The sequence below is a fragment of the Mesocricetus auratus genome, unplaced genomic scaffold (genome assembly GCF_017639785.1).
Source record: "Mesocricetus auratus isolate SY011 unplaced genomic scaffold, BCM_Maur_2.0 Super-Scaffold_100007, whole genome shotgun sequence".
In the NCBI taxonomy this organism is placed as follows: Eukaryota; Metazoa; Chordata; class Mammalia; order Rodentia; family Cricetidae; genus Mesocricetus; species Mesocricetus auratus.
Genome location: NW_024429191.1, coordinates 64,839,733 through 64,858,438, shown reverse-complemented (window position 1 = coordinate 64,858,438; position 18,706 = coordinate 64,839,733). Strand labels below are relative to the sequence as shown.

Sequence of the window (18,706 nt, the reverse complement as noted above, 5' to 3'; positions counted from 1 at the left end):
TTAAAAGATTAATGTTCGTTCATTGTCATTTGAGCACACAGCATGATTTATTAGGATTTTTCATCACTTCTTTCATTTGTTGTCTCAAGAAACTTTTGCTTAATGCTGAATTGTTCTTTAGTCATTCCCATTCCCAGATTTGACTCTTTCTTGGTTTTCTGACTCTTCTTGTATTCATTGGTACAAGAAAGATAGTTGTGACTTCATAATGAGTAACCACTGGGAAGGTTGCTGCTGCTGCTGGTGTATTCCTGAGTCTGTTTCTTTTCTGTGTGCTCGTTTTATGGGTTTTGTTTTGGTTTGGATGCTTTTTTATTATATACTGTGTTTTTTGTTTAGTTTTCTTTTATTTATGCATGGAGGCTGAGACATATTTGTCACAGCATGTGTGTGGCAGAGTTCAACTATCCTTCTGCTGTGGGATTCAGGGATTGAACTCAGGTTTTTGGGTTCATACAGTCAGGATTACAGACATTTACCACCATACATGACTTCCATGTTCATTTCTGAATTTAATCTTGTCATCTTCAATCAAACTTATTGCATTACTTATTTATGCATGTGTGTGCGCGCGCATGGGTTCAGGTGTTGGAAAAGGCCAGAAGAGTGTTGGATCCTCTGGAATTAGAGTTACAGGCAGTTGTGAATCTCATGCTCAGCTGGTTCTGGGAACTGAACTCTGGTCCTCTGGAAGAGCAACAAGTGCTCTTAACCACTGAGCCATCTCTCTACCCTACCCCCCCACACTTACTTATTTAAGAAATAGAATAAAAACTAAAAATATCTAAATCCAATCTCCTAATAATTTCTTCTGCTTACTCTTCTACAATATATACACAGAAGAAAATTCTGAAGTAGTTGTTCCTGACAAGAAAGAATAGAATAATGGATGTTTCAAATTGTGTTCTAGCTGGACAGTGGTGGCGGATCTCTGTGAGTTCAAGACCAGCCTGGTCTACAAGAGCTAGTTCCAGGACAGCCTCCAAAGCCACAGAAAAACCCTGTCTCAAAAAAATAAATAAATAAATAAATAAATAAATAAATAAATAAATAAGCAAAAACAAAAAACAAAATTGTGTTCTAGCCATATCCTTAACTCTCAGGATATTAAGTTTTGCTTGTTTTATTAGTGAAACAATTCTAATTGAAACCACCTGATTTTCAAATAAAAATAAGAGGTTAATACAACCCAGTCAGTAGGAAAGCACGGTAATATTTAAGAAATCTTCTTCGTTTGCTTTGGAAATTGGAGTAGAGTGGTTTTGTTTTGTGTTTGCTTTGTTCTTTTCATATCCACACCTGTTTACGGATATGAAAAAAATAAGTAGGTAAGCATTAAGTTATCTCTGTTAACTAATTTACAATGGTTTCTTTTCAGGTTTTGTATTTCAAACACCTTTTGTAAAATGTCTCTAGAAAGTTCCTTTTATTGAGACTTGGACTCTATGACTGTATATGGCTCTGATTTTTGCTGAGGGTTTTTATATCGGTACCATTACTGCTAAAAATGCAAGCCCCCCTCTGTGCTTTAAGTTCTAAGCCCTCAAGGGAGTTGTGGCTCAAGATCAGAATTAAATGGAAGGATGACAGAGCTGTGTTGATTTTCAGTTAGCCAGGGTATTTAATTTGTCATGAGAGATCTGGAAGTTTTTCTTGCTAGGCATGTTAGGAATTTCTTTTTATTAGTTTTCTTTCCATTTTTCCTATTTTGTATCTTGGAATGCAAAACACAACTGTTCTGATTTTAAACTGAAACACTATGTGCAGGCCCTTCATTTGATCTCCAGCACTACCGACAAAACATTGTGTTGGACTGGAGAATGTGGTTTAGCAGCAGAGCATGGTCTTAGCACCAGTGAAATTCTCAGTCCTTAGCTCTCACACACACCCAGAAATGTGCCATATAATGGCATTTCCATCTGTGACAGTTTTAAGATTATATCACCTGGTGATATCATATAAACCTACTTGTTGGTGTTCATGTTTTATAATGATGAAATTGCCTAATTATGCATTTCTCAAGATATGTCCTCATCATTAGGGACTGCATGACTATAGTTCTTTCTCAAATTCCCATGTATTGGTATTTTTTGTGTGTTTTTGGTTACCATATTATTAATTATCTAGAATAATGTGTTTCATTGCTTTACCCTTTGTTGTTTTTGAAGCAAGGTTTTGAAGCTCAAACTTAACATGTGGCCTATGCTAGTCTCACTTAACAGTCCTTCACCTACCCCAGTTTTCCATAGACCCACCTGCCTTTGCCTCATGTGTGCTGGGAGTACAGGTGTGTGCTACTAGGATCAATATCCTTACTCATTATCAATCTCAATTTCCTGTCTCTGACTGTTTTGTAACTTAGTTTTCATAGCTTTGAGTGTTCAGTTTAAGCTCATCTGAGCCCATTGTGACCTTTTTCTTTTTCCCCACTGACTGACTATTATTGTTATTTATTGGCATAGAAGATTCATAGGAATGTGTTGCTTTGTTTTTTTGTTGTTTTTTTTTTTTTTGAGACATGGTTTCTTTGTGTAGTTCAGTGTGGTCCTATACTTGGAATCCTACTGACTCATCCTATGGAAGACTAAGATTACAATTATACATCTACAGTACCCAATACTTTGTGTGTATACGTAGATTCTTTTTTGGTTCTGGTTTTTTGAGACAGAATTTCTCTGTGTGACAGTCCTAGTGGTCCTGAAATTCACTTTGCCTTGAACTGACAGAGGTCTGCCTGCCTTTATCCTCCCGAGTGCTGAGAATAAAGGTGTGTACTACCACACCTGGCCATGGATCCTTTTTAGTTACAATTAATACTAATCTTATTTATAACTAATGCAACAACAACAAAACCACTTTAGGACTGGTGAACTGGATAACTTTTTAAAAAAGTATTCTAATCTCATTCCAAACCAAAATAAAATTCATAGATACAAATCTTCAAAAAAAGAAAGAAAGAAATTGTAGCAAGTGCTTTACAATTGAGCTCTCTTCCCCAGCCCCACTTATTTTAAAGATTTATTTTACATTTATTAATGTATGTTTGAGTATGTGTATCACGTGTGTGGCTGTTATGGAAGTCAATAGAAGGTATTGGATCCTCTGGAGCTGCAGTTAGAGAGGTTGTGAGCTATTCACCATGGGTTCAGGGAACTGAACTCTGGCCCTCTGAGAACAATCTCTCCTAACATCTGAGCCATCTCTTCAGTCTTTCAGGGTCCATTTAAAACCCTGAAATCTCAGCCTGTGCCAGGCGTGGTGATGCACACCTTTAAGCATGAGACAGAGACAAATGGATGTCTGCAAGTTTGAAGCCAGCCTGGGTCTACATTGCACAGAGAGTTGTAGGACAGTCAGGGTTACATAGTGAGACCCTGTCTCAAAAAAAAAACAAAAAGCAGTAAAACAAAAAGAGTATTAAGTTAGAGTAAACTAGGTATGGTAGTATATGCCTGTAATCCAAACACTTAGGAAGGTGATGCACGAGGATCAAGAGTTCAAGACAAAGGCCGGCGCTGGTGGCACACACCGTTATCCTAGCACTTGGGAGGCAGAGGCAGGCTGGCATTACAGGCGTGTGCCACCACTGCCCGGCTAATTGATCAATTTTTATATAATACTTGAAGGTATAATTTGGGTCAAGTGCCATGAAATACAGTATAGGCAAAGTTGAGGTTTAATCAATAATGGTTTAGGTACATTCTTTTGCAAAAGGCCAAAATGCAATGTACTTTTCATTCTAGAGCTTATTATGTGTAACTGAAATAAATATCTGTAGAAATACTATTGAAGCATGTTCTCTCTTGCTATAGCAGAATAACACAGACTGAGTAAGTTATACACAACAAGACTTTATTTGGCTTATAGTTCTGGAGGCTGGGATGTTCAAGACAGATGGACCATAGCCCATGAGGGTCTCCTTGTTGCCTGAGAATATATTAGAGTTTATCGCATGGTAAAAGAGAGGGAAGGATCAAGTGGTTAGAACTGCTGTGTTTTTTTGGTTTTGTGGGGATTTTTGGTTTGGTTTGGGTTGGGTTGGGTTTTTTTTTTTTTTTCCGGTTTTTTGAGACAGGGTTTCTCTTTGTAGCTTTGGAGGCTGTCCTGGAACTCACTCTGTAGACCAGACTGACCTTGAACTCCCAGAGATCCGCCTGCCTCTGCCTCCTGAGTGCTGGGGTTAAAGACATGCCACCACTGTCTGATTTAGCCCTGCAATTGTGTACATATGAGTAATACTATATGGACTGAGCAGGTTGTGTGTACATATTTAGGAATATAGACAAGAGTATGTGGCACATATCCTAGTTGGTCTTAATAATAAAACTCAAAGTCAGATACTAGGGGGTGAAAGCTGAGAGATCAGAGAAGCAAAGCGGCCAGCCACCAGAGAGTTTTCACCTCTCCATTCCTCTTTCCAACAGCCATGCCCCTCCCAGGCTCCACCTCCCTAGTGCTGGGATTAAAGGCATGTCACTTCAAGTGCTGGAATCACCTTTGTGTGAGCTGTGTTTCTCTTTTAGACTGGATCAATTTCATATAACTCAGGGTAGCCTCAGAGGTTAAGAGCACTGGCTGCTCTTCCAGAGGACCTGAGTTCAATTCCCAGCAACTACATGGTGGTGGCTCACAACCATCTATAGTGAGATCTGGTGCCCTCTTCTGGTATGCAGGTGTACATACATTTAGAGAGTACATTTTTAAAAAAGAAAAGAAAGCCAAGAAGATCTGTTAGTTGAGAGTTTTAGCATATAATAATTTTAGCATAAAATCTTAATATAGTTAAGAAGGCAGGTAGAGGCTATAGAGATGGCTCAGTCGTTAAGAGCATTTGCTGTTCTTGCAGAAGACCAGATTCCCAGCACCCACCATCTGTAACTCCTGTCCCAGAGGATCCAGTACTACCTTCTAGTGTCCATAGGCACCAGAAACACATGTACGGCATTGACATACTTGCAGGCAGAACACACATTTTAAAAAATGTTTTCAATTAAAGGAAAAGAAGGCAGGTTATTCAGACATCCATAAGATTCTAAGACAATACAGTATTTTTCTCCAGGATCATTATGTTCATTTAAATGCTGCTTTTGAAGAGGTCTTTTCCAGCTGTGCATGCTGGGGCACACTATACATCAACACACTGGAGGGCAGAGGGCAAAACAGGTGGATTCTGTACATTCAAAGCCAGCCTGGTCTACAAAGCAAGTTCCAAACAGACTAAAACTAATAACGTGGACTTTCTGTGTTATAAAAAAGAATTACTGTTACTGTTTGAAGATAAATATTATTTAATATGTTTCTACTTAAAATGTTAGAGTCAAAGATTAGCATTTTGCAGGCCAGTTATAATCAGCCCTGTAGTTGTCCTAAATCCTAAATCCCTTTCTTAGAAAGAAGAAACACAGAGAAGCAGTAATCTGGGGTATTGTAATTTAAAATTTGTCCCCTTTTCTCTATTCTTGAAGCCTCTGGTAATAGAAATGGAGTCCTTTTTTTTTTTCTTTATTTTCTTGCATCATTGGAGAATTTGTGGTTCATACCTTTAGCTGTTTCAAAAGTGCAGTTGGATAGATGTATTGTCACTATGGGTGAGGTTGGGAAATGGAACTTTCCTTATTTGGTTTATAACTGAGAAAACCAGAAAATGGTACTAGTACTAATTGTGAATGCATATTACTTACTTAAGTAGGTCCAGAGAATGACCATGCCTCTCAGGCAGGCGCTTAAATTGTGAAATAGATAAAGATTGTGAAATATGAGCACAGAGAAATGAAACTATAAAAAGGAATTTGTTTTGTACAGATTTTTTTATAAAATGACAAATGACAATTAAAGAAGTAATCAAATTGGACTCTTCACAATGTTCCCATAAATATTACAAGATTACTAAAACAAAATGTTAATTTCCTTTTATATTTAATTGGAACATTGAATGCCTAATATGCAAGTTTCTTTGATAAGCTTCATCTGTTTTTGTTTTTAAAATATTATTGGTACATATTTTTATTTGACTTATTCATCCTACTTGATGTAAAAGATGACAGCTTGCCGGGCGTTGGTGGCGCACGCCTTTAATCCCAGCACTCGGGAGGCAGAGGCAGGCGGATCTCTGTGAGTTCGAGGCCAGCCTGGTCTACAAAGTGAGTTCCAGGACAGCCTCCAAAGCTACAGAGAAACCCTGTCTCAAAAAACAAACAAACAAACAAACAAAAACAACAAACAAAAAAGACGACAGCTTTTGTTGAAAATGTTTAGGAACTATTTTAAAGCTTTAGGCAGCAAAACAATGCAGAGAAACCTTGTCTCATAAAACCAAAAAAAAAAAAAAAGCTTTAGGAACTGAGTTTTCTGGTGGAATGAGGTGGCATTTCTGAGTTTTTACAGTGAAATAATTGCCAAATAATATACATAGATTAAAATTCTCTTCTTTGATGTTTTAAAGGCAAGTTAAAATGCATGGACAGTATTACTCTAAATCAACATGATAAGAGTTGTCACGCTATACAAATAATACTTTCCAGCTAGGGAAGACACCTGGTACCTCAAAGAACCAAAGTTTTTTTTTTTTTCACTTTGTTCCTCATTAACTTCCCATAGATTCTGCCCCAGAGGAAAAACTAACATCATCCCTAGTCCCCTCTGTTAGTTATAGTCCTTGTGTTGAATTGATTTCTTTTTCAGTTTGTTTTTAAACTAAGAAATGTTTATGCTGGAAGTCCATGCCTATAATCCTGACTGTTTAGGAAGCTAATGCAGGAGGATCAGGAGTTCCAGACCAGCCTGGGCAGCATAGAAGGACCCCGTCCCCTCCTCAAAAAAAAAAAAAAAAAACAAAAACAAAAAACAAAACAAAACTCCTTTGAACTTCTATAGTCTTAAATATACTTTTGTAGAAGGAGTTAGATATGATAGGCCAATATGAACATATTAGGTATCTATAATGTTTAACCTTTGTTTCTTTATATTTATTTCATCTCTTTCCCAGTTAAATCTGTTTGTTTGTTTTTCAAGACAGGGTTTCTTTATGTTACAAAACATGCTCTATAGATCAGATTGGCCTTGAACCCACAGAGATCCACCTGCCTCTGTCTCCTGAGTGCTGGGATTAAAGGTGTATACCACCACTGCCTAGCAAGTTTAAATTTGTTGATCTTTTCAAAATCACATAGTACAAAAATTAATTTGTATCATTTTATGAATCAAGGATTATGTGAGTGCCATGATAGATCTGAATGAACCTAGGTTTCTATTGATATAAAAAGAACATTTGATGTGTGTATGTGATGGAACATTTCTCAGCCATAGAAAAGGATGTAATTCTGGGTTTTTAAGGCACTATGAATAGAACTGGGAGACATTGTATGTTAAGTGAAATAATTCAGGGACAGAAGCCAACCAGTATTATTGGAGTTTCTTCCCAGCCCGGTCCCACCTATCTTCCTGTTTAGCTACCAAAAAATATAGACGCTATATTATAAAACTATTGGCCGATGGCTAGGGCTTCTTGTTGGCTAGCTCTGTCTTAATTATTAACCCAATTCTATTAATATAAGTGTTTCCACGTAGTCTTATCTTACCTGAGAAGTGTCTGGGTTACTCCTTCCTCCGTTACATGGCATCTCCTCAAGGTCTCTCTCTGACTACCTTCCCCAGAATTCTCCTCGTCTCCTAGTTCTGCCTATCTTCCTGCCTCTATTGACCAAACAGTGTTTTATTCATCAACCAATAAGAGAAACATATATACAGAAGAACATCCCCCCATCAAGCCAATGGTGACACACGCCTTTAATCCCAGCACTCGGGAGCAAGGCTGTCTGATTTCTTGAGTCCCAGGACAGCCAATACTACACAAAGAAGCCCTGCCTCAAATAACAACAAAAAAAAATTAAGTGACAGAAAGATAAATGTTCCTTATTGTCATGTATACATGGAAGTTAAAATGTTGATCTAGAAGAAGGCAGAAAAATAATGATTGCATTATTCTTTTGGGCATGGGGAGTAAGAGATAAAGAGATAATGGGTAACAGACACAAAGGTACAATAGGATAAGAGGAATACCTTCCAGAATTCCGTAGCATGGTAGGATAAATGGTTGACAACAATGAAGTATTTCAAAATGGCTAGTTTAGGCCTAGATGTCTTCATTGTCTTGAAAAATTCTGGCTTTCTACCATGCTGTTATTTGGCAATTAAGTCTGTCAGGTTATAAAAGGGAAAAGAAAAAGATAAGGGTAAACCAGAGTTTCCAACAGAAGGATTTGACGCATGTGGTTTACAATATTTTGTCCATCTCTAGAGCATCCAGTGAGAATCCTAGAGATACAGCACACTTGTTTGTGTGTTTTCCCATGAAACCTGTTGAATCAGTATGAGCTAGATGTGGTGGTATATACCTTTTTAGTCCTAGCACTCAGGAGTATAGACAGGAGGGTCATGAGTTCAAGGCCAGTCTGCACTACAAAGCAAGAATCTGTATACCAACAAATAAAAATTGATACTATCAGATTGTAAGATACTTAATACAACAAAGAGTTGTCTTTTGGGATAGCAAGATGCCTCTGTGGGTAAAGACCCTTGTCCCCAATCCTAATGACTAAGTTCAATCCCCAGAACCTTGTGGTAGAAGGAAAAAAAAATCTCCTCGTGTGTGTGTGTGTGTGTGTGTGTGTGTGTGTGTGTGTACACAATCACAAATAAATGAATATGTTTCAAAATCTTTGTTTTTTCAGGACTTTGCATCACGGGCGAAACTAGCAGTTCAAAACCTAGTACAGAAAGTTGGATTTTTTGGAATTTTGGCCTGTGCTTCTGTAAGTAGATTATATTTAAAGTTATAAATTTTACTAAATGGTATGAATAAATCTTAATCAGTTTGTTTTTTATGTGTATGAGTGTTTTGAGTTCTTGTAAATATGTACATGTGCCACATTCATGCCTGGTACTTGCAAAGGTCAGAAAAGGGTCAGATCCTCTGGAACTGGAGTAACAGATGGTTGTGAGCCACTGTGTGGGTGCTGAGAACTCTGAGCCACCCCTCCAGCACCTCAATTTTTTTTTAAAGAGATACTCCTGAATGAACAAAAATGTTACTTGTGGGATTTGGGTTTTTGTTTTTTGTTTGTGTTTTGGTTTTTTGAGGTGTTTTTGTTTTGTTTTGTATTGGGTTAATTTTTGTTGTTGTTGTTAAGTTTTTGTTTGTTTTTTGTTTTGGTTGTGGAGTTTTGTTTTGGTTGGGAGGAAGGGTGTTGAAACAGGGTCTTATAATGTAGTCCTGGCTGGAACTCACAGAAATCATCCACTTGCCTCTACCTACTTAAGCTTGGATTAAAGTTGTGCCCAACTACACCCAGCTGCTATCACTTTTGCTGAGTATAAATTCTGTGAATCATTCATGTTATTAATTGGGCTTATTTGCATTTGGTAGATTCACAATCTTGTCTATTGACTTCAAGTATTTCATCACACAATAATGACTTCACATCTGAAAGGCTTGATTCAGCAAGAACCAAAGAAATAAAATCCATTACTTCTACAAAGAATTAATAATGAAATGAAATTAGATAAGTCTTTTTAGAGAGTTTCAAGTATTAACAGGAAGATTCATATAAAACCTGACAGGCTGGTGGATCTCTTGAGTTCCAGGACAACCAGGGCTACACAGAGAAACTCCGTTTTGTTGGGATTCTCAGAATCATAAAAGGCCAAGGTAGTGACATGTGCCAATAATCTCAGCAGTGGCAAGATGGGAGCTGGAGACAGACAGATCCCTGATACACATAGATGCTCACACACTCACACTTAAATCAAAATGTCCATGTGCCTAAAATACTGTTGTTGATCCTGGACACACTAGAAGTTTTCATAGTGTACTCCTTTCAGATGCAGTCCTCTAGCACAGTAGTGTAATAAAGGCTGATAAGATTAAGAATGAGATTTTTGGTAAACCAGATGTGGAGCACAGCTATAGCCCAGCACTGAGGAATGGAGACAGGATCAGAAATTCAGGGTCTTCCCTGGTGACAGCAGGCTTGAGGGTTTGAGACCAGCCTGGGATACATGAGGCCTTATCTTCAAAAGCGGCTTGTTAATTGGTGAGATGGTTGAGTACGTAAAGGCACTGGTGGCTGAGCTCAACCCCCAGAATCCAAGTAAAGGTGAAGAAGATAACTGCTGTCCTAAAGTTTTCCTGACACTCACATGCATTTATGCAAACACACACACAAACATAAAACATTTTGCAGTAAACAGTATAGTGCCTTGCACATAAATGCACATTTATTTTTACTGTAATTTTATCAGCTTTTATCAACTACTATACCCTAGGAGTAAATAAGTAAAAGGTGGTGATAACACATACATGTAATCTCAACACTTGGGAGTCTGAGGCAGGAGGGAATAAGTTAAAGACCACTCTGAGTGAGTTTGAGACTAGTATGGTCTACATAGTAAGTTCCAGAACAGCCAGGGCTACATAGAAAGACTCAATCAAAAGCAAAACAAAATACAAGGAAGTAAATGTTACCCTTGGGTATGTACTTGCATGGTAGAGTGTTCACATAGCATAGGCCAACAATTAAAGGATGAAAGGAAGGAGAAAAGTGAAAGGTATTTGCTATCTCAACGATCCAGAAGACTGAGTGAGTAGAGACAGTTGAAATACAGTGTTAAAAACCGGATGTGGTGGCCCTTCCTTTAATCCCCTAATTTGGGAGGCAGAGGAAGGCAAATCTCTGTGAGTTTAAGACTAGCCTAGTCTGTATAGTGAGTTCCAGGATAGCCAGAGCTATATAGAGAGACCCTGTCTCTGAAAATGAATAAAATAAATTTTTAAAACTTTAGTCTGGCCTGGTGATGCATACTTTTAGCCCTAGCTCTTGAGGTAGACACAGGTGAATCTCAGAGTTCAAGGCTAAGTCTATAGAGTGAATTCCAGGACAGCCAGAGCTACACAGAGAAACCCTGTCTCGGGGGTGGGTCCTGGGAGGTGGATACAGTGTTAAGTGAAAAGTACTGTGGATCAGCTGAGGAGTCTATTGGCTAATAATGTTCTTAATGTGAGGCCAAGAGAACAAGCTGAGAGCCATATTGCCTGGGTTCAGATCTTCAAAGGAGGAATGCCTTAATCTGTCTAACCATTTTTCTCTAAAAAATAAGTATGATAGATTCATGTAGCATGTGATGTTGGGTGTTTTGGTGAGACAAACCCCTTAGAACAACCTAACTAACCAGAGCACTCCTTAAAAATTGTCTCAATAAGCTGGGCGTTGGTGGCGCACGCCTTTAATCCCAGCACTCGGGAGGCAGAGGCAGGTGGATCTCTGTGAGTTCGAGGCCAGCCTGGTCTACAAAGTGAGTTCCAGGACAGCCTCCAAAGCCACAGAGAAACCCTGTCTCGAAAAACCAAAAAAAAAAAAAAAAAAAAATTGTCTCAATATTCCTTTAATTTACTGAAGAAAAAAAATTGTATTCACTGTCACTTATTTGTGCCTGTGTGTTGGAAGTTCACTGTCCATTCTAGGCATGCTATTGATTATGTACAGCTAGAGTTAACATAAATGTAAAGATGAGTTTAGCTATCTATGAATTTTTTTCTAAGATGTGTTTAGTTAAGGTTAAAGGGACACTTATTTGTTATTTGATGTCAACATTTAAACTAAGATAAAACTCTTGGGTGAAAGCAAATTTTAAAGCAATCCTGTAGGGTTTTTTGTTTGTTTGTTTATATTGTGTTGTTTTAGTATACATGGGTGTTTTGCCTGCATGCATGTCAGTAACTAGTGCCTACAGGGCCAAGAACAGGATATTGTATCCACTGGGACTAGTGTGACAGATGGTTGTTAGCCACCATGTGGGTGGGAACTGAAGAGCAACCTCTGAACTGTCTCTCCAGTCCTGCAATCAAGTAGTTTAATTCTGATTGTCCTCTTGAAATAAAATATGGCCTCTGAACTCTGTCTACACTATAGCCGGAGAAGAGCCTTGCACAAGGAATCTGAATGTAGGGTCCAAGCACCACCAATGGAGGAATACTTGGCAATCTTTTTTTAGACATCTGGGCTTTTCTTTCAGAATTCAAAAATAAAACTTATATAAGTTAAGTGATTTATAAGTGGCCCAGCCAACAGTCACAAGAGCACAGTACTTCTGTGGGAGAAAAATAAATGAAAGACTCAAAAACAATTATGGTTTCTTCACATTTTTTACTTAAAATTGTTTTGACGTGGAATGTTTAGAAAGGTATTTATTGTGAATCACTTCTTTGTCTGGGACAGATTATTCAAAACAACTGGATCCATGTGCTTTCATCTTTCCATCCTTTTCCATATTTTTAAAAATATGTCACATTATCCCAAACTCAGGCTTTCTTAAAATGAAATGCAAATAATGAATTCTTTTTTGAGACAAGATCTTATTTATTTAGCCCAAATGCTACAATTACAGGCATGTAGCACCTAATGTAGCAGTCAATAATGTCAAGAAAATTAAATGTGAAGAAAAAATCTATCCATAAATGTATTTATGGATTTAATATAATGTTCACTGAAGATATGGGCACTTCTAGATCATTGTGTTTAGGGTAAGAATTTACTTATAATGCCTCCAATAATCTTAAGACTTCATTCATACCTTACCATACAAAATAGCCACCAAATAAGCAGAAGTTTACTAAAACGAATTGAATTTCTGCAGATCCATGGTTTTATCCATTTCTCATGTGCTAATAACTGTGTGTAGCGTACAGCTTAGTTTGCTGTGATCATATAGAATGAAAGTCTGTAATGACTATGAGACCCAGCTTAGGGACTCATGTTAGAATTCCTTCATGTGTCCATAACACAAAGAGGGATGCTCTCTCAGCCTGGACTCTTAGGGGAGTGCCTGGACCCTGCCCTGAGTGAAATGACAGACTCTAGATAATCCCCTATGTGGAAGGAAGTGGCAATAGGGTGGGAGGTGGGGGAGGGTGGGAGGAGGGGAGGGAGAGGAAACTGGGATTGACATGTGAAGCAAGTTATTTAAAATTAAAATAATAAAGAGAGAGAGAGAGAGAGAAAGAGAGAGAGAGAGAGAGAGAAGAGAGAGAGAGAGAGAGAGAGAGAGAGAGAGAGAGAGAGAGAGAGAGAGAGAGAGAGAGAGAGAGAGAGAGAGAGAATTCCTACCTAGTCTTCTGAAAATTATCATACATTGTCCAGGGAGCCTTTGTCTGTGTCATATAGTAAGTAAGGATTAAAGCAGAACGCCACAAACCAGTAGGTTTTTTAACTAAAGTTTTCCATGAATTCCATATGAAATGTTTTTCCTTTTCTTGATAGATTCCAAATCCCCTGTTTGACCTGGCTGGAATAACATGTGGACACTTCCTCGTACCGTTTTGGACCTTCTTTGGTGCAACCCTGATTGGAAAAGCAATCATTAAAATGCATATCCAGGTAATTAAAGCTGAATCACACTGCTTAATGACCTTGATGAAACTAAGGCACTTGCTTGTTTTTCTTCCTCTTCCTCCTCCTCCTCTTCCTTCTCCTTCTTTCTGGCTTTAGTTTGTGTTCCATGAAACCATCAAAAACTTATCAAATAAAATTAGTGTTGTCGTGTAAGAAGATGCATATCATTTTCACATACACAGTCAAAAACTGTAGTTTGCTTACTGACCATCACATGAAAGATATCACCTTTCACTGAGTCTTATTTTCTTTCATATACTCTACATAGCACTTCCTCTCAATACCAATATCCTTTACCGAAAACCTGGCAGATGTTAGTGCGGGGAAGAGCAGGGTAGCTGAGGAGATGAGGAAACGCTGGCTGTGTGGTTAGAGAAGTGAGACTCTGCTATCCCCCAAAGCTACTCTTAGTATCATCTTTAAGATATATACAAATAAAAAGGGGGGGCCTAAGCCTAAGTGAGAGGGGTGGTTTTGTCTTGGACTATGAAGTCTCCCATCTAAGGGCAATTCTCACTGATAAAAATTAACCTGGAAAGAATGTATTTTTTAATCACTGTGGATTGCAGCAACTAAGTATTTACTAAAAGAAAGTTAAGAACAGTGGAATCGTTTAATAAAAATCTATCCCCAGTAATTCTTCTTCACACCTCCCTGGTTCTGGCTTCTAAAGGGGAGGATGAGGACTGGAAAGATGGCTCAGCTATTAAGAGCACTGGCTGCTCTTCCAGAGGACCCACATGGCTTCTAATAACCATGTAGAGCTCTAATCCCAGGGAATCTGACATCTTTTGGCCTCTATGGACACTGCATACACATGGTACATGTACATGCACTCTTGAGTCTGTCTTCTGCTGTCAAATGATCGCTCAGCAGTCAGTGATATCTTTTTCCTCCTTCCTGGAATTTATTTCTTCCTACCTGTATTAAATATTTAGTTCAGTGTCATGTGTGGTGGCACACCTTTAGTTGTCCCATCACTAGAGAGACAGGTAGGTGAATCTCTACAGAGTGAGTTCCAGAATAGACAGGGCTACAGGGGTTGTAAACCCTCCCCAAAAAGCATTGAGTTCGGTAAACACAAGTTTTTTAATACTACAATGCTACTTATGTGCTTAAAATATAAACGCTATATAAAAATTTTAAGAATAAAACCTTTTATTGAATAGTAATATTTTGTAATATTTCTCAAGATAGTTTTTTCTTTTTCCTTTCTTTCTTTCTTTTTTTCTTTTTGATTGTTGTTGTGTTGTTTTTTTCTTAGGGGATTAAGAATGCTAACATAACCTGGCCTACACAGTGAGTTCCAGGGTAGCTAGGACTGTTCCACTGAGAAACCCTGTCTCAAAAAACAAAAACAAAAAGCAAAAAATAAGCCAGCACTCGGGAGGCAGAGGCAGGCGGATCTCTGTGAGTTCGAGGCCAGCCTGGTCTACAGAGCGAGTTCCAGTACAGCCTCCAAGACAATACAGAAAAACCCTGTCTCGAAAAACAATAAATAAATAAATAAATAAGGATGCTAGCATAGCTTTTTGAGTTGTCAATACTTAGGTCCTCAGTCCTTTCCATTCTTATTATAACAATTTGTCTCATAGTCTGTATTGTTTCATGTCTTTGAATGTTTTACCTTCATGTATATGTGTGTTCACTGTATGTATGTCTGGTGCACAAGGAGACCAGAAGAGGCTGCCCAGTGGATGCTGGGAACCAAACTCTAGTCCTCTTCAAGAGCAGCAAGTGCTCTTAACTACTGAGCCATCTCTCCAGCCCCATAATCTGTAAATTTATATCTATCTTATTTTTATTCTTCTTTAATAAAGTAACTTTCTTTATATATTATGAATTTTACTACATGTTTCTTTATTAGTTCTTTGAAAATTTTGTTCAGTGTATTTCTATCCTACTCACGCCCTCCCCACCACCTTTCATACTCATCAAACTTTATATATATATTTTTTTTTATTTTTAATTCATCAAGTCCAACTTGTGCTGCCCATGTACTCATAGATATATGGCCTTTCCCTGGAGCATGGTACAACCTTCCAAGGGCCACACCGCTAAAGAAATTGTAAAGTTTTAATGCTAAGCACCTTTCTGTAGCTTTATATGCATAGCTTATGAGACCTTTCATTTCAGAGAAGGGGTCAAAATTGGTAGATTTTTAAACATCCTAGGAAGGTTTTCTTCCAAGATATACCAATTCATATTTTCTTTTAATGTTGTACCTCATACTTTAAACTCCTGAGTGGAATTCTGGGATAAAGGAAGTACTCTGAGTGCAATTGTCATACTTAGATTGGCTATTAAGTAATACATGTCCGTAAGAATGCTGACAGCTAGAATTTGAACCCAGGTCACACAAGGTATCCTTTCCAGTGTTCTTTCTTTTGCCTTGTCTTAACAAAGTTATTAATATGACTAAGGAAAGTGAATGGTTTACTGCCTGTTCTTTATAAGGACCAGTAGAGTTATGAGGTAGTTTTGCAGGTTTCAAAGAGAGCAAACTTATGTTTAGAAGGAAAAAGGCTTGTTTTAAGACTTGAAATTCAAAACAAGCTCTGGAAGTTGAAGTTTGTTCTCTACCTACTATGTAGAAACAAAAGAAAGAAAATTCATTTGTGTTTCTGAAAGGCAAAAATCTGAGTTCCTTTACTGACTGGGAGTATGTTTACTGTGCTGCATTGTACATAGTAACTTGCTTATAAAGGCATGTCACTTGATGTGCATCCAGATGTGGCTTAGGAGAACAAGCCTTTCTCATTCCTTGAGTGGGCAGTATTAATGAGTAATATAAACATTCTGGCCAGCTCCAAAGTCCAGGGAAACACCCACACACACACATTTTTTCCGTACTCCACTTAACCTATCTTCTCATTTGCTTTTCTTTCATCCTCTTTTCTCTCAGCTTAACATTAGACACTCTTCCAATACGTTATTTTTCTTAATGTCTGTCTTCCTTGAAAAAGTTCCTATCATCTACTATTTTAGGTCAAAATTTCCTGCTCACTAGGTAGATGCAACTTCTGCCTAAAGGGGACCTTACATTGTCTTGCTACCAATGATAAAAAAAAATTAACATGATTATCTGTGTTCATCTTACTTACTTAACATGACTGTTGTTTTGTTTAGTTTTGTTGGTTTGGTTTGGTTTGGTTTGGTTTTTTTGTCTGTCTGCATCACCATGAAAAGGAGCACACACACATATATGTGGACTGGGAGCCCCAGAAATATTTCTTCCTTGAATCACTGAGGGTTTTGTTTTTGTTTTTGTTTTGTTTTGTTGATTTTTTGAGATAGGGTTTTTCTTTGTAGCTCTGGCTGTCTTGGAACTCACTCTATGGACCAGACTGGCCTTGGATTCATAGTGATCTGCCTGCCTCTGCCTCCATAATGCTGGGATTAACGGCGTGTGCCACCATGGCCTGGCTTTCACTGAGGCTTTCTAGTGCTGGTAATAGCCTCTGGCATGTAGTAGGCATACACTAACAGTTTGATAGCTGGGTCAGTTTAACCTTTTGGCCATTAAAGGCACTTTAAGCTCATGGTCTGGTCTTTGTTCACTCTGGCACCATTAGTTTCCTCTGTTCACATCCTTTACCCTCATAGCCCTTTTCCTTGTCTCTTGTATCAACATGAGTGGGAAAGATATTCACTGGTCTGTGCCTTGTGTTTATCTGTTAGAATCCGCACTCAGACCTCCAGCCTTGAAGACTGAGACATGTGCTCTAAAATGGCTGACACATTTTATGTCCTACCCACACAGTGAATTTTAAGCTGTTGCATATAAAATGGAAATTTGGTTTTGTTTCTCATGCAGTGAAGTTGTGTAATTATTGGGCACTGGCTGATTTTGCATTGTTAAGCAATGATGGTAGGGAAAGCTTATGGTGTTGAAATCACTGAAAGTCACACCATTATTTCTGTTGATGAGTGAAAGTCTTAAGGCTCCAAATAACCAGGTTTTGGTGTAGACCCCTATACTAGTGCTTTTCCCTCTAAGTTTACTCTAAGAGTTGTCTTATTAGGCTACCGTGTCCTTCCACCATGTCTATAACTTATCTATGACTTCCACCATGTCTATAACTGGATGTGTTGCTTGTCTTCCTGAAAGCTCTGTTGTTACTTATTTTATTCCCACGCTTCCCCTTTGGCTACATTGGCTAATCATTTAACAAACAAAACAGAGCACTAAAGAGTTTGTCAAGATTTGGAGAAACTCCAGGAATCCAGCTTTATTCATATTTAGAGAATTATTGTGCATCTTTATAAGCTGACGTTAAATAGAAACTGTTGAATCTCTAATCAGTCATACACTTAAATGTGACCTTTCCTTCCCCTGTGCCTCCATGTCACGGGGGAGAGAAAGTTTTTATTTCTGTGCTTACCAACTTTCTACCTTTTGTGGAAAGTCAGAAAAGCTCTTCAAGATTTTGAAGAAGTATTCTCAGCATTTTGTTTCCTAAAAATCCTTAATATTGCCTAATGTTATCCATACTAAGTACTTTATGCTCACATGTTGAATCAAGCTGAAGAATATTTGCTACATTTTAGCCCTAAAGGTATTTTATTGTTGTTTTAATGTCAGGTATCAATATCTTTAATTAATTTAATTCAATTAATAAAGTACTTCATATTCACCAGATTAAAAACTTGGAAAGTCTGGCGAAGGCTCTTTAGTCCTAAGCCTGGAAGGTTAGACTTGTTCAGGTTCTTGGGACTTCTATGTTGTTGCAGTAAAACTTTCCTAAAACAGTAGGCAGTCTTCCTAAAATCTGAAGTAGACTGCAGCCAGACTCCTATTGTTAGAGTGAACTACCCAGCTTTGAGTCCGTGGTGGGAGCTCTATGGGAACCATGGCTGGTGTACAGGGTTCTCAGATGCACAGAGGCGCTTCATCTCCACTGTTTGCTCCCAGCCTCAGGGTTCATGACTCACACTTTCTCTGAGACACAGTCCTGTATCCTAGTAAAGGCCACAGCTGTGCTTAAGGAAAAGCATCTTTAAAGTACCAACTATCATCTGAATTAAATGATCTCTTATTATAAAAGAAATATTGAAATTACTGTTAGGGAGCAGCACGTCAATTATTTTTTCTTTTTGGACAATTATGCTTTAGAATTTACAGGTAATTCTTTTAAATGACTATTTTAACTCCTGTTTTCTTTACAGAAAATCTTTGTTATAATAACTTTCAGCAAGCACATCGTAGAACAGATGGTGGCTTTCATTGGGTGAGTAATTCCTTTTTTTTTTTTTTTTTT

At 38.0% G+C, this 18,706-nt stretch overlaps 1 protein-coding gene across 1 annotated transcript in view; it reads left to right on the top strand.

Moving 5' to 3' along the window:
* Positions 1–18,706, top strand: part of Vmp1 (vacuole membrane protein 1) — an 88,669-nt gene that overhangs the window by 51,827 nt on the left and 18,136 nt on the right. The window contains exons 8-10 of the mRNA XM_040749417.1: positions 8,730–8,810; positions 13,314–13,430; positions 18,615–18,676. Of these exons, the coding sequence (XP_040605351.1) occupies positions 8,730–8,810; positions 13,314–13,430; positions 18,615–18,676 (260 nt within the window). The remainder of the gene's footprint in view (positions 1–8,729; positions 8,811–13,313; positions 13,431–18,614; positions 18,677–18,706) is intronic.